This window comes from Scyliorhinus torazame, chromosome 12 (genome assembly GCF_047496885.1).
Source record: "Scyliorhinus torazame isolate Kashiwa2021f chromosome 12, sScyTor2.1, whole genome shotgun sequence".
Taxonomy (NCBI): Eukaryota; Metazoa; Chordata; class Chondrichthyes; order Carcharhiniformes; family Scyliorhinidae; genus Scyliorhinus; species Scyliorhinus torazame.
This window is the reverse complement of record NC_092718.1, coordinates 32,565,606-32,587,392: the sequence shown is the minus strand read 5'-3', so window position 1 is coordinate 32,587,392 and position 21,787 is coordinate 32,565,606. Positions and strand designations below refer to the sequence as shown.

The 21,787-nt window shown below is 45.2% G+C and overlaps 1 protein-coding gene across 1 annotated transcript in view; it reads right to left on the bottom strand.

Moving 5' to 3' along the window:
* scg3 (secretogranin III) overlaps positions 1-21,355 on the bottom strand; it is a 45,291-nt gene extending 23,936 nt beyond the window's left edge. Inside the window, exons 1-8 of the mRNA XM_072470630.1 lie at positions 20,738-21,355; positions 19,496-19,548; positions 19,096-19,135; positions 17,573-17,791; positions 16,882-17,024; positions 14,373-14,534; positions 12,952-13,135; positions 10,940-11,056 (exon numbers count right to left, since the gene is read on the bottom strand). Coding sequence (XP_072326731.1) covers positions 10,940-11,056; positions 12,952-13,135; positions 14,373-14,534; positions 16,882-17,024; positions 17,573-17,791; positions 19,096-19,135; positions 19,496-19,548; positions 20,738-20,837 — 1,018 coding nt within the window. The 5' untranslated portion in view covers positions 20,838-21,355. The remainder of the gene's footprint in view (positions 1-10,939; positions 11,057-12,951; positions 13,136-14,372; positions 14,535-16,881; positions 17,025-17,572; positions 17,792-19,095; positions 19,136-19,495; positions 19,549-20,737) is intronic.
* Positions 21,356-21,787: the final 432 nt, after the last annotated feature.

The following is a 21,787-nucleotide window of genomic DNA, read 5'->3' as shown; positions in this document are numbered from 1 at the left end:
TACACAGAGGGAGAATTCAGAATGTCCAAATTCCCTAACCGCAAAAGTTTCTGGACTTTTGGGAGAAGACCGGAGGAAACCCACACAGACACAGGGAGCATGTGCAGTCTCCATACAGGCAGTGACCCAAGCCAGGAATCGAACCTGGGACACTGGAGCTGTGAAGCAACAGTGCTAACCACTGTGCTACCTTTCCACCCACGCGGACAGTGACCCAAGCCGGGGATCGAACCTGGGTCCTCGGTGGCATGAGGCAGCAATGCTAATCACTACGCCGCCGTGCCGCCCTGAGAAAGGAACATTATCCTCGAGCAACACCATGGGATGTTTGATGTCCAATAGAACAGATACAAAGGACTCCTTATCCTTCAAAGCTTTAGCTGGAAACCTGCCTCAGTGCTTCACCGGTGTGTCAACTTTGATTATGAACCTCAAATCCTCGGTCCTCCAGGTCCGTAATAAGCTAAACCTACACTTGGGAAGCTCAGGGTTTAAGGCAATGACTATTTTCATTAAAATAACCTTCACTGAATATTGACTAAAATAACAAATATGAGAATGGAAACAACTAATATTCAAGAATTTTATAATGTTTGTGTTTCTGCTTTCATTGTCTTTCAATAAATCAGTCTAGAAATAATGCACAGCGTTGTAAATGAAAATATGGTATAGTGTAGATGAAAACACTGCCTATTGTAATGTCTGAGAAAGGCAGCCGTGTTAAAGTGCTTCACTTTAAAGGTTCAGCTGCAAAGCTTCTCCATCAATAAAATTAATATTTAATGTGAACTTGATACATTTTCCAGTAAAATGTGCATGCTCTATATTTATCAATGGCATCACAATGCTCCAGTGAATTTCAAAGTGAAACATTGGTAGCTTATTGAACTTATTGGTGAAGAAATTGCAGTTTCTATATGTTTCTCCTTGCCTGCCATAATGCTACGTTTGTGGGATTCAACGCGCTATGTTCCTGACTTTCCCTGAGTGCTTACTTGTGCTTTTCAGAAAAAAAAAGATTGGAGCTGTGTAAGACGTGTGAATTGTACCACAGGATGATTCCTGGCTCTCCCCACCAGCTGCAAGTGCCAGACACTTTAATATTGCAGTTGATTTCTAGCTGTGGAGTGTCTTATTACTGTCATCACACTTACCAGAGCTGTGCAATGATACTTTCCAATGACTGAATTGTATTGAAAAAACATTTGAAGGATTGATTTCTTATTCTAAGCCTGCAATTTCAAGATGGTGACTGAAAGAAGATGAAACTGTACATAACCTAAATGGTAGTTGAGGGACTTAATCTGCCAATCTTTCCATGTCTGACGTGATTTTTTTTTTTCAAACGTTATTTTTCCTCTCTGCTAAATAGTGTGATTATATAATATGGTAATAGAAGAGTAAAAAAAAAGTTAAAAATATAGGTGACTTGATAGAACTGAGTCAAGATGAAGTAATCAATAGTTTTTGTTGTAAGATATTCACAAAGTGACTTTGGTCATATTATGCGCGAGATCCTAACCGGAGCTTTGTAGTGATGGGGCTTGTACCTAATATGATACACAATATAAATTGATTTCTTAAGGGGTCAAATAACTGTGGGTTATTTTTCATCATCATAATATTGGCTGTCACTTGACAAACAAGCAGGAGAAATTCAAGAACAAGAAACAATCATTTGACCTTCAAACGTGTCCCATGCAGACTCCCGCACAAAATTGCCCTCTTGTGAATTGCCTCCAAACTCCACCGCCTATTTATTGCCTATTTCAGAAGGTCTAAGTTTGTTACCCTACATCTTCCTGTGAAATAGCAGTCATCTCAAATGTACGTCTCCAGAGCCATCAATTTCTATTCTCAACATATGTAGATTGGAATTTGCTTTTTAAAGCTTAAAATTGATTGCAAATGAGCATTCTTCTCTGAAATAAAGGCAAAACTACTCTGGCTGCTGCAAGTCTGAGAGAAAAACACAAAATGCTGGAATTATTAATTTGCACAGTTAACCAGCTACAGCTGAGAGTGAAGCATCTATCATTGACACGTACATTTAGCATCTCACATCACACACTATTAAACCAGAACTATGTTTGTTTATATCTAATTTCATCTCAAATTGCTGAATCTGTGCTGTATTTGATGGCTCATTCTCTGACCTTTTTGTCCATTCCCTGGGCTCTGTCCTCACTCACATTTTGTTCCTTTTTCATGTCAATGACCTTGGCAGCTAATAATCCAATTCTAGCCTCTTAACAAATCATTTCAGTCGACATTCATCACAACCCTTCAGAAACACGCTCCCAGTCTGGACACCCTCCAGTCCTCAATCACTGTAATTTGATCTTTTCTTTGAGAAGGTGGAAAGACAAATCATATTTCTTCCAAATTTTCAGGCGTGCTTCATCCGTGTCTTTTTCAAATCTACCCAGCAGCTGGTGACATTCACCTCTGATGTCTTGGCGTGCAGAATTTTTCTATCAAGCATTCATGGCTTAATTATCTTGTCTGACTTGACCTCTCGGTTCTCTTCCATTTCCAAGATGCTTTTATGGAAACTATTTCTTTTACTCTCAATCACTTTTAATTCTATCTTAAACCCAAGTCTGCTCAAGGCTTGAAAACTGATTTTGTACCTGAGAACACACTTCTAACACTTCTGTCGTACTCGCAACCAATAGAAATGTTGATGGACAATCCCTGTCTCACCTTTTGCCCCCAATCTATTTCTCTTGATTGCAACACTTATATTTCTCTGTCTTTTTATTAGTTTTGCTATGATTCAGTGTCCCTGAGAGCTTGCCCTTCATTGCTCCTTCTAAAGCTGCATGATACAGACTAAAGCCCACTTGCTCCCCGTGGCATCAAAATGAAACCACGTTACACTTAGTTTTTACCTCCTGGACTCCAAAATTGTCATCCAAACGTTTGTACGAAGAAGCAAATTAGAAGCAGGAATAGGCCATTTGGTCCCTCACACCTGCTCTGATTGTGGCCTCAACTCCACGGTCTGCTTACCCCCGATAACCTTTGACTCCCTTGCTAGTTAAGAATGTATATTAAAAATATTCTCTGCCCTAAAAATATTCAATGGCTCTGCCGTCACCATTTTCCAGGAAAGAGAGTTCCAAAGACTCACCGCTATCTGGGAGAAAATCAATTCTTCTTTGTCAGTTGCCTTACCTCCCTTTACATTTCCTTTTTGAATTCCTTGGGCTGTTAAAACCTAAATTTGGTCATCTGTACCTATTGGTGATTTGCCTTGTCTTCTGTTTTGCAATTCAATTTGAGGGCCCCTTGGTACAGTTTGCCATATGAAAGTAAACGCACCATGAAAAATGTTACAATTCTGATTATTACTTTTATTGACAAGATTTTAGGATGAATTGAACTAAGAACAAATAAGGGATGCCATTTATCTTAACCTGTTTATCCATAAAGGAAAACTTACAATTAGATGGCATGACAAGGGGATATCTAAGGAAGGATGTGCTGGCCTTGTAAAGAATCCAGAGGAGGTTCACAAGAATGATCGCTAGAATGAAGAGCTTGTTGTATGAGGAACGGTTGAGGACTGGGTCTGTTCCCATTGGAGTTTCGAAGAATGAGGGGGGATCTTATTGAAACTTTCAGGATACTGCGAGGCCTGGATAGAGTGGACATGGAGAGGATGTTTCCACTTGTAGGAAAAACTAGAACCAGAGGACACAATCTCAGACTAAAGGGACGATCCTTTAAAACTGAGATTAGGAGGAATTTCTTCAGCCAGAGGGTGGTGAATCTGTGGAACTCTTTGCCACAGAAGGCTGTGTAGGCCAAATCACTGAGTGTCTTTCGGACAGAGATAGAGAGGTTCTTGATTAATAAGGGGATCAGGGGTTATGGGGAGATGGCAGGAGAATGGGGTTGAGAAAATATCAGCCATGATTGAATGGCGGAGCAGACTTGATGGACCGAGTGGCCGAATTCTGCTTCTATGCCTTAGGGTCTTATGGGGTATGTACCTTGAGTGAATCTGATGTTTGCTCTCTGCTATCGTACCCTTGTTAACCATTACAAGTGTTGACCATTCTTTTCCTGCAGATGTTATCCTTAACCTCTCCTCTGAATTGTCCTTTTGGTGTATATAATTTGATTGAGAAATAATTTAACTCCCTGCTTGCAATATTTTAAGATATACTTCTAGAATTCTGATGTAAGAACATCTATGCATGATTGAGGTTATTTTAAGAAATGGTATGCAGTTTCCCAAATTTAGGACTTTAACAACAACTTCACTGCAATGGAGTTGGAGCAGCACTTATCAAAACACCAGCTGGATGTAAACCTCACAGTTTAAGTTTAGGAACATACATTATGAAATGAGAAAGGATTGAGACCACTCCTTTGATCAGTCTGCACACCATTAACACTGTCATGAAATTTTACAAGTCTGCTTAATCCCCAGAGAGAGGTACAAAATCTTAAAGCAGAAACGTTTTGGAAATTCTGCCTGACCTTCAAAAACAAATGAACAGATGACCAGATGAATATGACCTCTGCAGACTCTATAACCAGCCAGAGATAACAATATATGTAAATGGACTTCCGGGTGCGGCGACGACCAGCTAAGTTGCACGTTTCGGCAGCTCCCGGTGGAACGGATTTTTGGGCTCTTAATAGGAGCCCCATCGGCAATTTTAACGGCAAATAACACTGTGCGGTAATCCAGAAGGGAATCCCCCCTGGACACGGATGGAAAAAAGAGAGGAAAGTAGCCGGATTGCGGTGGATCCTCAAGAGCAGCGGTCAGGAAGGCAGGCACAAAGCAAGATGGCGTCGGAAGGAGGCAGTTTAATATGGGGCCCTGACCAACAAGAGTTCCTGCGGCGTTGCGTAGATGAACTCAAAAAGGAGATGAAGAAGGAGCTGTTGGCCCCGATATTACAAGCGATTGAGGGGCTAAAGGAGGAGCAAAAGACCCAGGAACAGGAGCTTCGGGTCTTGAAGGCAAAGGCTGCTGAAAATGAGGACGACATACAGGGCCTGGTGGTGAAAACGGAGATCCACGAGGCACAACACAAAAGATGTGTGGAAAGGCTGGAGGTGCTGGAGAACAATGCGAGGAGGAAGAACTTAAGGATTCTTGGTCTTCCCGAAGGTGCAGAAGGGGCGGACGTCGGGGCATATGTGAGCACGATGCTGCATTCGTTAATGGGATCGGAGGCCCCGACGGGTCCGCTGGAGGTGGAGGGTGCCTATCGGGTTATGGCGCGAAGAGGGCTGGAGAAATTCCTCGAGCAATAGCTGTGAGATTTCTCCGATACAAGGACAGAGAGATGGTCCTCAGATGGGCCAAGAAAACTCGGAACAGTAGGTGGGAGAATGTGGTGATCCGCGTGTATCAAGATTGGAGTGCGGAGGTGGCGAGAAGGAGGGCAAGCTTTAATCGGGCCAAGGCGGTGTTGCATAAAAGGAAGGTCAAATTCGGAATGTTGCAACCGGCAAGACTGTGGGTCACACATCTAGGGAAACACCACTATTTCGAAACGGCAGACGAAGCGTGGACATTTATTGTCGAGGAGAAGCTGGAGTGAGCGGGCCAGAAAAAGAACGTTTGGGACAAAAGTGGGGGAGTGAATTTGTGGGATGAAGGGGGGAAAAGGGGGAAGAGAGGACTTCCCAGATTGTTAAACCTGCGACCCTGTAACTTCTCTCTCTTCCCCATGTCGTGGGGGAGGGGGTGAGGGAGGATGAGGAGCTGTGGGCGCCGGCCATTGGGGGCAGGGCCAAAAGGGGAAGCGCGGGCTTTGTTCCCGCGCTATGGTAATCATGGCGGGAACAGGGAAGCAGGAAGGAGGGGGCCTCGCACAGTGTGAGCCGAGGTCACGGGGGGAAGCCGAGGTCGGCCAGAGTTTGCTGACTTCTGGGAGCAACATGGGGGGTGCAATTACGCTAGCTTGGGATCTAGCGGGGGGAGGGGGGGTTAACTGGGTTGCTGCTGCTGGGGAGAAGGGGGAGCTGGTATGGGAGGGGGGGGGTCGGGGCGGGGGGGCGCTGCCTGGGGGGGATACAGCTACGTGGGAACTGGGTGAGGAGCTGGATTGAAAAAGGAAATGGCTAGTCGTCAAGGGGGGGGGGGGGTAAAGAGCCCCCCAACCCGGTTGATCACGTGGAATGTGAGACGGCTGAACGGGCCGATTAAGAGGGCACGGGTACTCGCACACCTAAAGAAACTTAAGGCAGATGTGGTTATGCTTCAGGAGACGCATCTGAAGCTGACAGACCAGGTTAGACTTCGCAAAGGATGGGTGGGGCAGGTGTTTCATTCGGGGCTAGATGCAAAAAACAGGGGGGTGGCCATACTAGTGGGGAAGAGGATAATGTTTGAGGCAAAGACTATAGTGGCGGATAGTGGGGGCAGATACGTGATGGTGAGTGGCAAACTGCAAGGGGAGGCGGTGGTATTAGTGAACGTGTATGCCCCGAACTGGGATGATGCCAATTTTATGAGGCTTATGTTAGGACGAATCCCGGACCTAGAAGTGGGGAAGTTGGTAATGGGTGGAGACTTTAATATGGTGCTGGACCCAGGGCTGGACAGATCGAGGTCCAGGACCGGAAGGAGGCCGGCTGCAGCTAGGGTGCTTAAGGATTTTATGGTGCAGATGGGAGGAGTAGATCCCTGGAGATTTAGTAGACCTAGGAGTAAGGAGTTTTGGTTTTTCTCCTATGTACATAAAGTATTTTCACGAATAGATTTTTTTGTTTTGGGAAGGGCACTGATCCCAAAGGTGACGGGGACGGAGTACACGGCTATAGCCATCTCGGATCATGCTCCACACTGGGTGGACCTGGAGATAGGGGAAGAAAAACAACAGCTTCCACCCTGGAGAATGGACATGGGATTATTGGCAGATGAGGGGGTGTGTTTAAGGGTGAGGGGGTGTATTGAAAGGTACTTGGAAATTAATGATAATGGGGAGGTACAGGTGGGAGTGGTCTGGGAGGCACTGAAGGCAGTGGTTAGAGGGGAGCTGATATCTATTAGGGCACATAAAGGAAAGCAGGAGGGTAGGGAAAGGGAGCGGTTGTTGAAAGAACTGCTGAGGGTGGACAGACAATACGCGGAGGCACCGGAGGAGGGACTATACAGGGAAAGGCAAAGGCTACATGTAGAATTTGACTTGTTGACTACGGGTAAGGCAGAGGCACAATGGGGGAAGGCACAGGGTGTACAGTACGAATATGGGGAGAAGGCGAGTAGGTTGTTGGCCCACCAACTGAGGAAAAGGGGAGCAGCGAGGGAGATAGGGGGGGTGAGAGATGAGGAGGGAGAGATGGAGCGGGGAGTGGAGAGAGTGAATAGAGTGTTCAAGGCATTTTATGAAAGATTATATGAAGCGCAGCCCCCGGACGGGAAGGAGAGAATGATGTGCTTTCTGGATCAGCTGGAATTTCCTAAGGTGGAGGAACAGGAGAGAGTGGGGCTGGGAGCACAGATTGAGACGGAGGAAGTAGTGAAAGGGATTGGAAGCATGCAGGCGGGGAAGGCCCCGGGACCAGACGGATTCCCAGTTGAATTCTTTAAGAAATATTTGGACTTGCTGGCCCCGCTACTGATGAGAACCTTTAATGAGGCGAGGGAAAGGGGGCAGCTGCCCCCGACTATGTCAGAGGCAACGATATCGCTCCTCCTAAAGAAGGAAAAAGACCCGCTGCAATGCGGGTCATACAGGCCCATTTCCCTCCTGAATGTGGATGCTAAGATTCTGGCCAAGGTAATGGCAATGAGGATAGAGGATTGTGTCCCGGGGGTGGTCCATGAGGACCAAACTGGGTTTGTGAAGGGGAGACAGCTAAATACAAATATACGGAGGCTGCTAGGGGTAATGATGATGCCCCCACCAGAGGGGGAAGCGGAGATAGTGGTGGCGATGGATGCCGAGAAAGCATTTGATAGAGTGGAGTGGGATTATTTGTGGGAGGTGTTGAGGAGATTTGGTTTTGGGGACGGGTATATCAGGTGGGTACAGTTGCTGTATAGGGCCCCGATGGCAAGCGTGGTCACGAATGGACGGGGGTCTGACTATTTTCGGCTCCATAGAGGGACGAGGCAGGGATGCCCTCTGTCCCCGTTATTGTTTGCATTGGCGATTGAACCCCTGGCCATGGCACTGAGAGGTTCCAGGAAGTGGAGGGGAGTACTTAGGGGGGGAGAAGAACACCGGGTATCTCTGTATGCGGATGAATTGTTGCTATATGTGGCGGACCCGGCGGAGGGGATGCCAGAGATAATGCGGATACTTGGGGAGTTTGGGGATTTTTCAGGGTATAAACTGAACATGGGGAAAAGTGAGCTATTTGTGGTGCATCCGGGGGAGCAGAGCAGAGAGATAGAGGATTTACCGTTGAGGAAGGTAACAAGGGACTTCCGGTACCTGGGGATCCAGATAGCCAAGAATTTAATTTAACACGGTTGGTGGAACAGATGGAGGAGGATTTCAAGAGATGGGACATGGTGTCCCTGTCATTGGCAGGTAGGGTGCAGGCGGTTAAAATGGTGATCCTCCCGAGATTCCTTTTTGTGTTCCAGTGCCTCCCGGTGGTGATCACGAAGGCTTTTTTCAAAAGAATTGAGAAGAGCATTATGAGTTTTGTGTGGGCTGGGAAGACCCCGAGAGTGAGGCGGGGATTCTTGCAGTGTAGTAGGGACAGGGGGGGGCTGGCACTACCGAGCCTAAGTGAGTACTACTGGGCCGCCAATGTTTCAATGGTGTGTAAGTGGATGGGAGAAGGGGAGGGAGCGGCGTGGAAGAGATCGGAGAGGGCGTCCTGCAGGGGGACTAGCCTGGAAGCAATGGTGACGGCGCCGTTGCCGTTCTCACCAAAGAAATACACCACAAGCCCGGTGGTGGTGGCTACATTGAGAATTTGTGGGCAGTGGAGACGGCATAGGGGAGGGACGGGAGCTTTGGTGCGGTCCCCGATAAGAAACAATCATAGGTTTGTTCCGGGGAGAATGAATGGGGGATTTGGAGCATGGCAAAGAGCTGGGGTAGTACAATTAAGAGATCTATTTGTAGATGAGACGTTTGCGAGTCTGGGAGCGCTGACGGAGAAATATGGGTTGCCCCAAGGGAATGCATTTCGGTATATGCAATTGAGGGCTTTTGCGAGGCAACAGGTGAGGGAATTCCCGCAGCTCCCGACGCAGGAAGTGCAGGATAGAGTGATCTCAGAGACATGGGTGGGGGACGGTAAGGTGGCGGACATATACAGGGAGATGAGGGACGAGGGGGAGATCATGGTAGATGGGCTGAAAGGGAAATGGGAAGAAGAACTGGGGGAGGAGATTGAGGAGGGGCTGTGGGCTGATGCCCTACGTCGGGTAAACTCATCGTCCTCGTGTGCCAGGCTAAGCCTGATACAATTTAAGGTGCTACACAGGGCGCATATGACTGGAGCACGGCTTAGTAAATTTTTTGGGGTAGAGGATAGGTGTGCGAGATGCTCGAGAGGCCCAGCGAATGTTCTGGTCATGCCCGGCACTACAGGGGTTCTGGGTGGGGGTGGCAAAGGTGCTTTCGAAGGTGGTGGGGGTCCGGGTCGAACCAAGCTGGGGGTTGGCTATATTTGGGGTTGCAGAAGAGCCGGGAGTGCAGGAGGCGAGAGAGGCTGACGTGTTGGCCTTTGCGTCCCTTGTAGCCCGGCGCAGGATATTGTTAATGTGGAAGGAAGCCAAACCCCCGGGGGTGGAGACCTGGATAAACGATATGGCTGGGTTCATAAAGTTAGAACGGATTAAGTTTGTGTTAAGGGGTTCGGCTCAGGGGTTCACCAGGCTGTGGCAACCGTTCGTCAGCTACCTCACAGAAAGATAGAGGGAATGGAAAAGAAGTAGATAACAGCAGCAACCCGGGGGGTGGGAGGGGGGGGGGGGGGAGGAATCGGACGGACTCTCAGGGATGTTATTGTATATGTATAGGTATTTGGTATATGTAATTGTATATTGGATTGCTGGACTGTATTTTTGGAGAGTATTTATTTTGGACAAGGCAGTTGCCATTTAGTTTTGTTTTTTGTTTTTGTCTATATATTACTTATTTATTTGTTTAAAACTGGCCACGGTTATTTATATTGCTTTATTGCTGTGTAAAAGAAACACTACGTATTGTTATGTTTGGCCAAAAAACTTGAATAAAATATATTTTTTAAAAAAACAAAACAATATATGTAAATGCAACATTGTATCTGTCGCATTAAATAGGTAATATTACATAATTGATCAATAGACCCACGTAAAAAAAAAATTATATTCATTCAGGGGAGGAGCGAGTCACTGGCTGTGCCAGCATTTATTGCCCATCGCTAATTACCCTTGACCAGGGCATTTAAGAGTCAACAACATTGCTGTGGGACTGAAGTCCCATGTAGGCCAGACCAGGTAGGGATGGCAGATTTCCTTCCCTAAATGAAGGACATTAGGGAACCAGATGGGTCTTTACAACAATCAAAATGGGCTTCATGGTCATCCTTTTAAAAAAATTTAGAGTACCCAATTCATGTTTTCCAATTAAGGGGCATTTTAGTGTGGCCAATCCACCTAGCCTGCACATCTTTGGGTTGGGACGAAACCCACTTAAACATGGGGAGAATGTACAAACTCAACATGGACAGTGATCCAGAGCCGGGATCTAACCTGGGATCTCGGCGCCATGAGGCAGCAGTGCTAGCCACTGCACCACCTTGCTGCCCTAGCTTCATGGTCAACCTTAGACTTTTAATTCCAGATTTTCTTTTTATTGAATTCAAATTTCAACATCTGCCATGGTGGGATTTGAACCCAGCTCCCCAAAGGGCTATTCTGGGTCTCTGAATTATTGGTCTGGTTACAATAGCACAATGCTACCATCCCCCCCTTAATCTAGTAATGTAGTTTATGTATTAAGTTTATTCTTACCCAAGTATGAAACCCCTTCTTCGGGTGTTATTGTTCCGTATTTCACCATCATCTTCACAAAATCGATTAATGTCTTCATTATGGTTATTAATGTTTCTTTCTCCTTTGCATCTTGCTCTGTGTTAACAAGAGATTATTAGATGTGCTGTATAATACTTTGTTTTAGCAAATTTAGAAACATAATGTACGTCTAAAATGCACATTTCAATATTTTGAATAGCAAAGAGACGATCTGATTGAAGTGACATAGATTTATTTGACATTTTTTCTCCATATTATTTTTCAGTGATTAAATGGCATGATGTAGAATATTGGTTCATAAAACAATGTGATACTTGCAAATTTTTGCCACTAAAAGTCATTCATAGCATGTAGCCAAACTGACCTAGCCATTTTCAGGCACCCATAGTGATGGCTGGCAGGACCTCCTCACTGCAAAGGATGGATTCTTATATTCCTTTTGCATAAATTCTGCTGTTTACCTCATCCAGGCCGACTATCACCGCCACTTATGCAACCCAGATTCAATGAGTGGTCACACTGTAATCTGTCATTGACATCAGACAGCATTAATAATTGAAGTAACAATGTTATTTTTGAGATTATACTAATGGGCCGGATTTTGTGGTCAGCAGTGAAGCATTGGCGCCAGCCATTTTCCCCCTCTTGCTCTTGCCCACAGATTTCCTATGGACTCTTGCACTGGATGTTCATGTCAGACAGCAGACAGATGTAGAGCACCTCTAGAGATGATATAGGATCTGTATCAACAGATCAAGCAACTGTGTAGCTGCTTAACTAAATCAGGTTGAAGCATTGTTAATGAGCAGCACAGCGCTTGACTTGGCGTGTCAATTGTAATGTTTAATTCAATGTTAAGTCAGTATCTGACTTAACAACTAACTTAGCCTTGCAGCTAAAGGGATCCAGGGGTATGGCGAGAAAGCGGAAGTGGGATACTGAATTTGCATGATCAACCATGAATGGTGGTGCAGACTCAAAGGGCTGAATGGCCTAATCCTGCACCTATTTTCAATGTTTCTATGATTCGATACAGAAATCAAAATAAGGTTAGATTATGAAAGAGAAAGAAAGAAAAAAAAAGCATTTTAAAAACTCCAACAATAATTAAAATCTGAGGGAATGAGAATCCACACTTATAAAGGTTAATTTTCAGTGGTGGGTTTCTGGCTGTATTTAAGACTTGGTATACCATCAAAATTTGCATATGCAGAAACAATTTTCTTTAAAAGATGTCAATTGGTCATAAATGGATATTCTTCTCTGAAATTCAGTTTCACATAATTAGTTTTAAATCAAATTATTGTAAAAATGTGCAGTTGATGTTGAAAATTAAACTTCAATCCAATGGAAAATTGGAATACACTGGAATGAACAATCCTTCATGTTTTCTGGCAATATAATTTGGATATAGAATAATATTTATTAAAATAATCTTTATTATTGTCACAAGTAGGCTTACATTAACACTGCAATGAAGTTACTGTGAACATCCCCTAGTCGCCACATTCAGGTGCCTGTTCGCGTACACAGAGGGAGAATTCAGAATGTCCAAATTACCTAACAGCATGTCTTTTGGGACTTGTGGGATGAAACCGGAGCACCCGGAGGAAACCCCCAGCAGACATGGGGAGAACGTGTAGACTCTGCACAGACAGTGATCCAAGCCGGGAATTGAACCTGGGACCTTGGTGCTGTGCATCAACAGTGCTAAACACCGTGCGACCGTGCCGCCCAATATAATATAACAGCAAAGTAAGGCAATATCATGTTGTTCTATGTATTTCAATGGTGAGTCTCTTGGTAAGATATCTTTCTGACTCAGCTTTTGCTGGAGTAGTAACCTTGTCATTAAAAACTTCCTGATTTACCCATTTAACTGTACATATGTGGCGACTGGAAGTTGCTGTCAGATTTATGCTTGAACATTGGTGAGCGCTGCCAACCTCACTGTTATTTCTACCCCAAATCTACCCCAGTATCTCAATTACCTGTGTTCAAGCTCTTCAGCAGGTTGTAGAAGTTGGGAAAATACTGAAGATCGTCCAGATCATCAGCGGCAGGTGCACTGCTTCTTTGATTCATTTCATTTGTTGAGACCCAGTTGTTGGCCAGAGTGCCTTCACTCTCCTCTTTCACAAGGTCATCGGTGTTCTTACTAGGCTTTTTAATTTGCTGTGAAATGCGAGAAAATAACAAGCAAAGTTATACATATTCTGATAAACATCTTCTCAGCATTACAGCTGTCCCCAACTGAACATGCACATTTGCACATATCCAACAGGGGTCACTGTATCACAATCAGGAGTGCACATCCTGGGTTGTGTACTATTCCCTGATACATAGGCTCAATTAGAACATCTTTACTTTCATCCTGGCTGAGATTATTTAACCCAGCACAGACTGGGGATTCAGCCTGGAACCCTCCTGATTCGTATGACAACACATAATGATAAAATTAATTGAAGATGCAAGTTTTGTTGTTTAACTGGGGTTTATTTTAAGGCGGCACAGTGGTTAGCACTGCTGCCTCATGGCACCAAGGTTCAATCCTGGCCCCGGGTCACTGTCCGTGTGGAGTTTGCACATTCTCCCCGGGTCTGCGGGGTCTCACCCCCATGACCCAAAAGATGTGCAGCATAGGTGGTTTGGCCACTCTAAATTGCCCCTTAATTGGAAAAAAAAATTGGGTACTCTAATTTTTAAAAAAAGGTTTAACTGGGCTTTTATGATGATCTTGGTCATGACCGGTCAATACGCCTGCAAAAAGAACAGCGTTTAGTCCTCTGATGAAGGGGATTATCTTATTAGGAAAGTTGAAGTTTGTGGGCCTATACTCATTGTAGTTTAAATTAATGAAAGGTGATCTTATTGAAACATAAAAGATTCTGAGGGACCTTGACAGGATGGGTGCTGAAAGGATGTTACACTTCATGGGGGAATCTATAACTTGATGGCATAGGTTCAGGATAAGGGGCCACCCATTCAAAAAGGAGATTAGGAGGAATTTCTTCTCCCAGGGTCTCATGAATTTTTGGAATTATCAGCTGTGGAATCTGGGTCATGGAATATATTCAAGAATGAGATTTTTGAACTACAAGGGAGTGGAGGGTGAGAGGCAACAGCATAAATTTGGAGTTGAAGCTAAAGTCAGATCAACTGTGATCTAACCGTATAGCAGCACAGGCTGGAGGAGCAGAGTAGGCCACACTTCCTTTGTTCATATGTTCGCCCTTTCTGATCACAATGCTAGACCCTATTCAATTTGGGTAGGTGATAAATATTGTTCTTTTGATGGGGAATACAGTCCACTCACACTAAAGCATTTAAACTTTCTGCAAAAAAAATGATTGATATTGGAGCTATTTCCTGACAAGGGAAGTAAATTCATGATTTGCTTTCATGGACTTGCCATTTCCCCCTCTTCTCTTTCGTTCATGTCATCGTCAACCTTCATACTTGGGTAATCAATATTTCCAACCTCCACTTCATTCTTACTGGCTTCATTGGCAATACGTTGTTGCAGAGCAGCTGCTACCTCATCCTCCAGATTGTAGGCCTGACTTTCTGTTATCTAGGAAAAGAACATATTGACGTTACAATCGACATAAATATGTAGCAAGCGATTGGCAGCATGGGGCCGCAGTGGTTAGCGCTACTGCCTCACGGCATTGAGCACCAGCGTTCGATCCCAGCCCCGGGTCACTGTCCATGATGTGGAGTTTGCATATTCTCTCCGTGTCTGCATGGGTCTCACCCCAACAACCCAAAAAGATGGCAGGGTAGGTATATTAGCCATGCTAAATTGCCCTTAATTGTAAAAAAAAAGAATTGGGTACTCTAAATTTATTTTAAGTTTAAAAAAAAAGATAAATACATAGCAAGTACATCAATAATTTTCTCTTTTTGCCTAATTGAGCCCCTTCCTCCACCTCCCTCAAATAAACAACTGATTGCTCTTGTACAGATCCACCAGCCAATGGGCATCCTCTATACCACAATCAAGTGGTAATCATTTGTAGGAGTCATGAGATTTGAACAGCTAGTTGACCATGAAGGTCATAGTTTTGGAGCCTGAATCTCTCCTGTTTAGCACGGGGCTAAATCGCTGGCTTTTAAAGCAGACCAAGGCAGGCCAGCAGCACGGTTCAATTCCCGTAACAGCCTCCTGAACAGGCGCCGGAATGTGGCGACTAGGGGCTTTTCACAGTAACTTCATTTGAAGCCTACTTGTGACAATAAGCGATTTTCATTTTTTTCATTTTCATTTCATTTTTCATTTTCATTACCTCTCCCAACATCCACATTATCTCAGATAGTGATCACAATGATAAATTCCTGCTGCTAATTATGCAGAAAGTAGGAACGGAATGTTGGATCTTCCTAGTTGACATAATTCAGTACTACATAGGGTGGTACTACTGGGGGGGAGAGGAAGTGAGTTAGGAAGTAGCTGTTAAATTGAGGGATTCACATAAAGTTACGTTGTGGTGGAAAACATCCCTTCAAATCTGCATTCAACAATGCCGCAATTCAATTCAAACTATTATTATTCGTTGTAGATGACATAAAATCTATGTTTGTCACGTTTCTGGTACTTGATAGACCTCCTTGTGAAAATAAAGTCAAGAAAGTGGCAATTCCAACTTGTGTACAGTCTTTCAGACTGAGGCAAAGGAGCAAGTAAAGGGGACAGATCAACAGGAAGAAATGGCAGCGACAGAAACCATATAGCTCCAGTAAATATAAAGACAAAGACGTTCCGCTGGAGGAGGAAGAAAGGCAATTGAATGCTCTCACCAGGAAATCCCACCAGCAAGGGGAAAAGCCAGAGAAAAATAGACACGCAAAGGAAGAGAATTCATCTTCCTTCTCTTCCCACTGAGACTTCCATTTTTATATTCCTGTGTGTGGACACCGTTTATCTCTACACTTTCCTTAGTTATACATGTTTGAACAAGGGCGGCATAGTGGTTTGCACTGCTGCCTCACAGTGCCAGGGACCCAGGTTTAATTCCGGCGTTGGGTGACTGTGCAGTGTTTGCATTTTCTCCCAGTGTCTGCGGGGGTTTCCTCCCGGTGCTCCGGTTTCCTCTTACAGTCCAAAGATGTGCAGGTTACGAGGATTGGTCATGATCAATACCCAGGGATAGGGGCGAGGGGGGGGGGGGGGGGGGTGTCTGGGTGGAGTGATCTTTCGGAGTGCCAGTGCAGACTCAATGAACTGAATGGCCTCATTTCTCACTGTAGGGATTCTATAGGCAAAGGGCCACACAAAAACATTAACCTGCACACGATAAAGAAACATTATTTTCCCAGAAATGCTAGTAAAGTGCAGCGGCTGTGTGTGAATTTTCAACCCATATTCTTTAGGTTGACATTAATCTCCACCCTCCCCCCCCAAACACAAAAACACTCTCAGCAGGCCCCATACCATGTGTGGAGAGAGAAATGGAGTTAACCTTTCAGGTGCAAAATGATTTTTCTTTTAAAACGTCATGGTTTTTTGAAATTTCAGATTTCCAACATCCTCGGTATTTTGCTTTTATGATAAAAATGTAAACCATCTTCATTTTATGAATGAAGCTTTCAAAACCTGCAACCTTTGAAATTCAGCTGTTAATTAAATAACTCCTATTTTAAGGTTTTAGACATATGGCCATGACTATTGTCTTCAAAGAATATTTCATGCATCCTCAATTTTTATATTAATTATGATTCTTTTGCAATTATGCATTCCATTTGGTGCCCCAGTGATCCGGAAGAATCATTTTGAGTCATTCATCCGAGTCAATGCAATATTATTCCATTATCCAGCTTGTGTTTCCCACTGCCTCGATGATGAGTATATAGTAAATATGTTTTCTTGTTTGATCACAGAAAATATGTTTAAAATTGTTGGTATGGTTTCAGGCACCTACCAGTCCCAGATTTATGAGCTTGGAGACTATCCTGTCAAACACCCCTCTATCATTTTCCTCATAGATCCTGTTGGCGATCTTCTGGACAATGTCTTCAGCTGTTAAAGGTGTTCCGTCCAGTTGGTGAAGGCCATCGGGGTCATCTGCAGGAATAAACATCATTGGGTCATAATAATGTCCTAAGGGTTTGAGTTTGCTTTAACATTCATGCAACAATAATGATGAATCCAAAACATGCAAACACATTGGGTAGCACGGTGACACAGTGGTTAGCAATACTGTCTCACAGAGCCAGGGACCCGGGTTCAATTCTGATCTTAAGTGACTGTGTGGAGTGTGAACGTTCTCCCTGTGTCTGTGTGGGTTTCCTCCGGGTGCTCCAGTTTCCTCCCGCAGTCCAAAGATGTGCAAGTTAGGTGGATTGGCCATGTTAAAATGCCCCTTACTGTCTATGGATGTGCAGGTTAGATTATGGGAATAGGGTGGGGCAGTGGGCCTAGGTATGGTGCTTTTTCAGAGGGTCAGTGAAGACTCGATGGGCTGAATGGTCTCCTTCTGCACTGTAGGAATTATATGGTTCTATATTTCTATGGTTCATTGCACAAATAAATAGGCCAGATCTGGGTGGAAATCAAGTCAATCCCACAAAGGATGGCAGAAGGCAAATGAAATTCAGTTAAAATGGCAAGACCTTCATCTTTGTAATCCATTGCACTTTTGGTGGAATCGCCATAGTCCTCCGCTAATCTTCTGCTTTTGGTTGAATCCATGTTGCCCGCGGGCAGTGAGGGATCACCCAGATTGTTTCCTGTGGCTTGGTCTCTCTTCTGGCTCCTTTCTTTCTCTGCCAAGGACTTGAGCAGGAGGAAGTCGTCTGCCGCCGAATCGTTCTGTTGCAGGATTTTATTCTCTGGAATGTTATCAAATGGATAATGATGGGGCAAAGGGGAAAAGTAACCAAAGAAACATTGGCGCATGCTACATGAGAAATGTAATCAACAAAGCTACAAGCATAGCATTGTTTTGAATTGACATGGTGCCTTAAATGTCCTTCTGCTTTGCACAAATCAGAATGTGGAGGGGGGTGGCGAAGCTGAACCCTGGATGGTGGGATTAGGAGGATGACTCAAAGTTTGGTTGGAAAGATAGATTTCTGAGATGGTTTGAAAAAAGGATACAAAAGAAATGCAGAGGTGTAGAAATGCAGAGGGGTTTCGGGAAATTGTTTAGTCATAGTGTTAAAGGGTTTAGAGTGAGTGGATTTCTTGAAATGTATTCACGAGTCTAAAAATGTGCAAGTTAGGTGGATTGGCCATGCTAAAGCTGTCCCTTAGTGTCCAGAGATGTGCAGGTTAGGCGCGATTACGAGGATACGCTGTGGGAGTGAGCCTAGGTAGGGCCTCTTTCAGAGGGCCAGTGCAGATTCAATGGGCCAAAAGGCCTCCCCCTGCATTGCAGGGACTCTATCGAGAGCTTTTTATGTCAATATGTAGGAGGTCCAATGATGCAGTGCTGGATTTAATTCTGGGCAACAAAGCTGGGCAAGTGTTCAAGGTGGCAGTGGAGGGTATTTTAGTGATAGCAACTACAGCACAGTACAAGTTAAGTTTGTTATGGAAAAGGAAAACGATGGTCTGCAAATAAACTCTATGAATTGGGCTGAAGGCAGTGCTGCCTGCTTAACATAATAATAATAATCGCTTATTGTTGCAAGTAGGCTTCAATTAAGTTACTGTGAAAAGCCCCTAGTCGCCACATTCCAGCGCCTGTTTGGGGAGGCTGGTATGAGAATTGAACCCGAGCTGCTGGTCTTGTTCTGCATTACAAGCCAGCTGTTTAGCCCACTGTGCTAAACCAGCCCCTAGTGAAGAGAAGTCAAACAAAAATGCTGGATAAACTTCGCAGGTCTAGCAGCATCTGTGGCGAGAGAAGCACAGGACTGTGGAAGATGCCGCCAAATCTGCTGAGTTTATCCAGCATTTGCTGCTTTTCTTTCGGATTTCCAGCATCTGCGGTATTTTAGTTTTATTCCAGTGAAGGGGGGAAGGGCTAGTGGCGGAAGATGAAAGGGTTTGGTAGACTGGAAGGATTTGCAAAGATATAGGGCAAGGTGAGGCGTATTATTCGTGCACTTGTGCATTTGGAGCATTTGAAGCGAATGTTTATTTTTGTGCGTCAATCGCATGTAGGATCCAAATAAATAATAATATTAACCTGTCGATGTTGACTGACTAGTCCGTCCGGCTTCAGCAATCTGGAGGGAAGCAGAAAAATGACATTTAAAAAGTGAATTTTAATATTAGCTTCTGGGTAGTTGCTCCAAATCCATTTGGAGAGAATTAATAGCAGAAGGTTCAGATAACGCGGGATACTTAATGATACCAGATACTATTCACCCACCAATGTCCCAAAAGGACGATGTTTGAATTAGACCAAACATTGCAATAGGCTCGTGTTAAATCCGATTTGCAAAAGGAACAACATTAACGAATGACCAGGTTGCCCGGAAACATGAAATAAAACAATAAAAGTCCAATTTAGTGAAAATATGAAATGACTTGTCTGGGTTCGCCTTTTGAAGCAAGGCGTCAGTTACCCTGGAGAAATCATTTACCTGTTCCTCTACCGGTTTTTCCGCTGACAATTCCCGATTGTATTCCGCTTTTTCTGCAAGAGATGGAAGAAGCAATGATTTTAACTGAGAATGAGAAATAGCGAATGCACCTTTAAAAAAAAACCGGGGAGCTTTCCACACACCTTCCAAACACTTGATTATCAAATGAGCAACATTTTGTTGGCGCCAGGAGCAACTGGACCGTTGATATTTACAAAACCGATTTAAGCCAATTTCCACCAATTGTTTGACAATGGATTTCTTTTCCTCACCAAGTTCCAGACTGATTCCTTCCACAACCCATAATGGCCTTACCAGCAAGTGGAACAAAGAACAAAGAAAAGTACAGCACAGGAACAGGCCCTTCGGCCCTTCGGCCCTCCAGCCCGTGTCGACCATGCTGCCCGGCTAAACTAAAATCTTCTACACTCCCTGGTCCATATCCCTCTATTCCCATCCTATTCATGTATTTGTCAAGATACCCCTTAAATGGGCGGTTAGCATCATTGCAACTTAGAGGATTGGACTTCAGCGGTATTACTGATGAAGGCACACGGATTGACAGCAAATGCTTGACATGGGGCTGTTTAGCCATTTGAAAGAAAAACTATTTTGAGGTCAAGGTTTGATTTTGTTCCGTGTACAATTGTGATGGCCCCCAATCCACCCTCCTAATGGTGAAGTTGGGGCGCGAAGTATTTAACACTAACTGTGCTACAGCCCCCTTTATGTGGGATCCTCAACTTGTTCGAGGATGTGACGGAAATATTTCCAACGTCACCGGATTAACCTCCAGCCGGAGCTCTAGGAAAAGCACCCCCCCCCCCCCCCCCCCACCCAACACGGCAGTTATGGCTCCTCACCATCCCGGAGGCTCCGGCTAGAAATATTTGCAAAGCAGCCACTGGGACTCAGGCGAATGCGAGTGATTTCAGCGTAACTGCAGCAACATCGGACGAAGCATCGATTACATTCATATTGGCGAAGAAAAATCGGAGGAATCGGAAATAATAGCAATCAACCCCCCCCCCCCCCTCCCCACCCACACACACACACACCCGGCACAGCAGCCCCTCCAACCCTGGCGACAGGGTCAGAATCACCCTGGAAATAATATTTGACCGAATGACCAAATTGAGCTCAACTGCGGCCGTTTTAAGCGAGAACAGGATGCATTTACAAGAATGTGTGTGTGTTGGGGGGGGGGGGGGGGGGGGGGATTAAAATTTGCATTAAACCTACCTTTCAATCCTCCAGGTGTGGGGAATGCGTGGACCTGGTCTAACAGCAGTGCGAGGGCTTGGAGAAAGACTGCAAATGCTGCTGCATACTTGGAAGTCATTGTTGGAGATAGTGAGCTAGGTGTGCAGGAGGCTGGTTGGCTCTCGAGGTTCTTTGCCGGGCGCTCTCCAGCACTCAACTCGCCTTGTGCTTGGCGGATGAACGCGCCGCCGCTTTCAGCACCCTGGACAGCGCAGGGAGTGGGGCTGCGGCTGGCCTGAGAGAGGGAGGGAACTCTGAGGTTGGGAGCTCGCCTCTCTCCTCTCTCTCTCTCTCGCTGACAGCTTTCAGCACCCTGGACAGCGCAGATCGTAGGGCTGCGGCTGGCCTGGAAGAGGGAGGGAACTCTGAGGCTAGGGGCTCGTTTCTCTCTCTCTCTCTCTCTCTCTGACAGCTTTCAGCACCCTGGACAGCGCAGAGCGTGGAGCTGCGGCTGGCCTGGGAGAGGGAGGGAACACTGAGGCTGGGAGCTTGTCTCTCTCACTGACAGCTTTCAGCACCCTGGACAGTGCAGAGCGTGGAGCTGCGGCTGGCCGGCGAGGGAGGGATGGAGGGCACTCTGAGGCTGGGAGCTCGTCTGTCTGACAGCTTTCAGGGGCTGGACTCCGTGCAAATCTACTCCTGTGCGTCAGCTCGCTGTCTACCTGCGTCACTCCACATTACACACAACAAAAAAAAACCCTAACGACTCCAAAACAAGCAATCAGATTTTTCCATTTCATCCCCAATGTCTCGGCAGCCGGAGATTTCCTGAGACTTTAAGCGTGTCATTGTGCCTCTTCACCCCCGCCTCCCTTCCCCATGTTATAAAAAGGCTGTAGGTCCCCAACAGTCCCTTAAATCAATTAAATTAAGATGCGTTTACAGCTAACGCGGCTCTGCTGATTGTTCGATTGACACATTGATCAACGGGACGATGATTAGTGTCTAAAGCCTTGACATTTCGGAAGAGAATCTCAACGTTCAGCTGTCGTCCGTGAATGATAAGGTGCAGCGGGAATGAATAAAGAG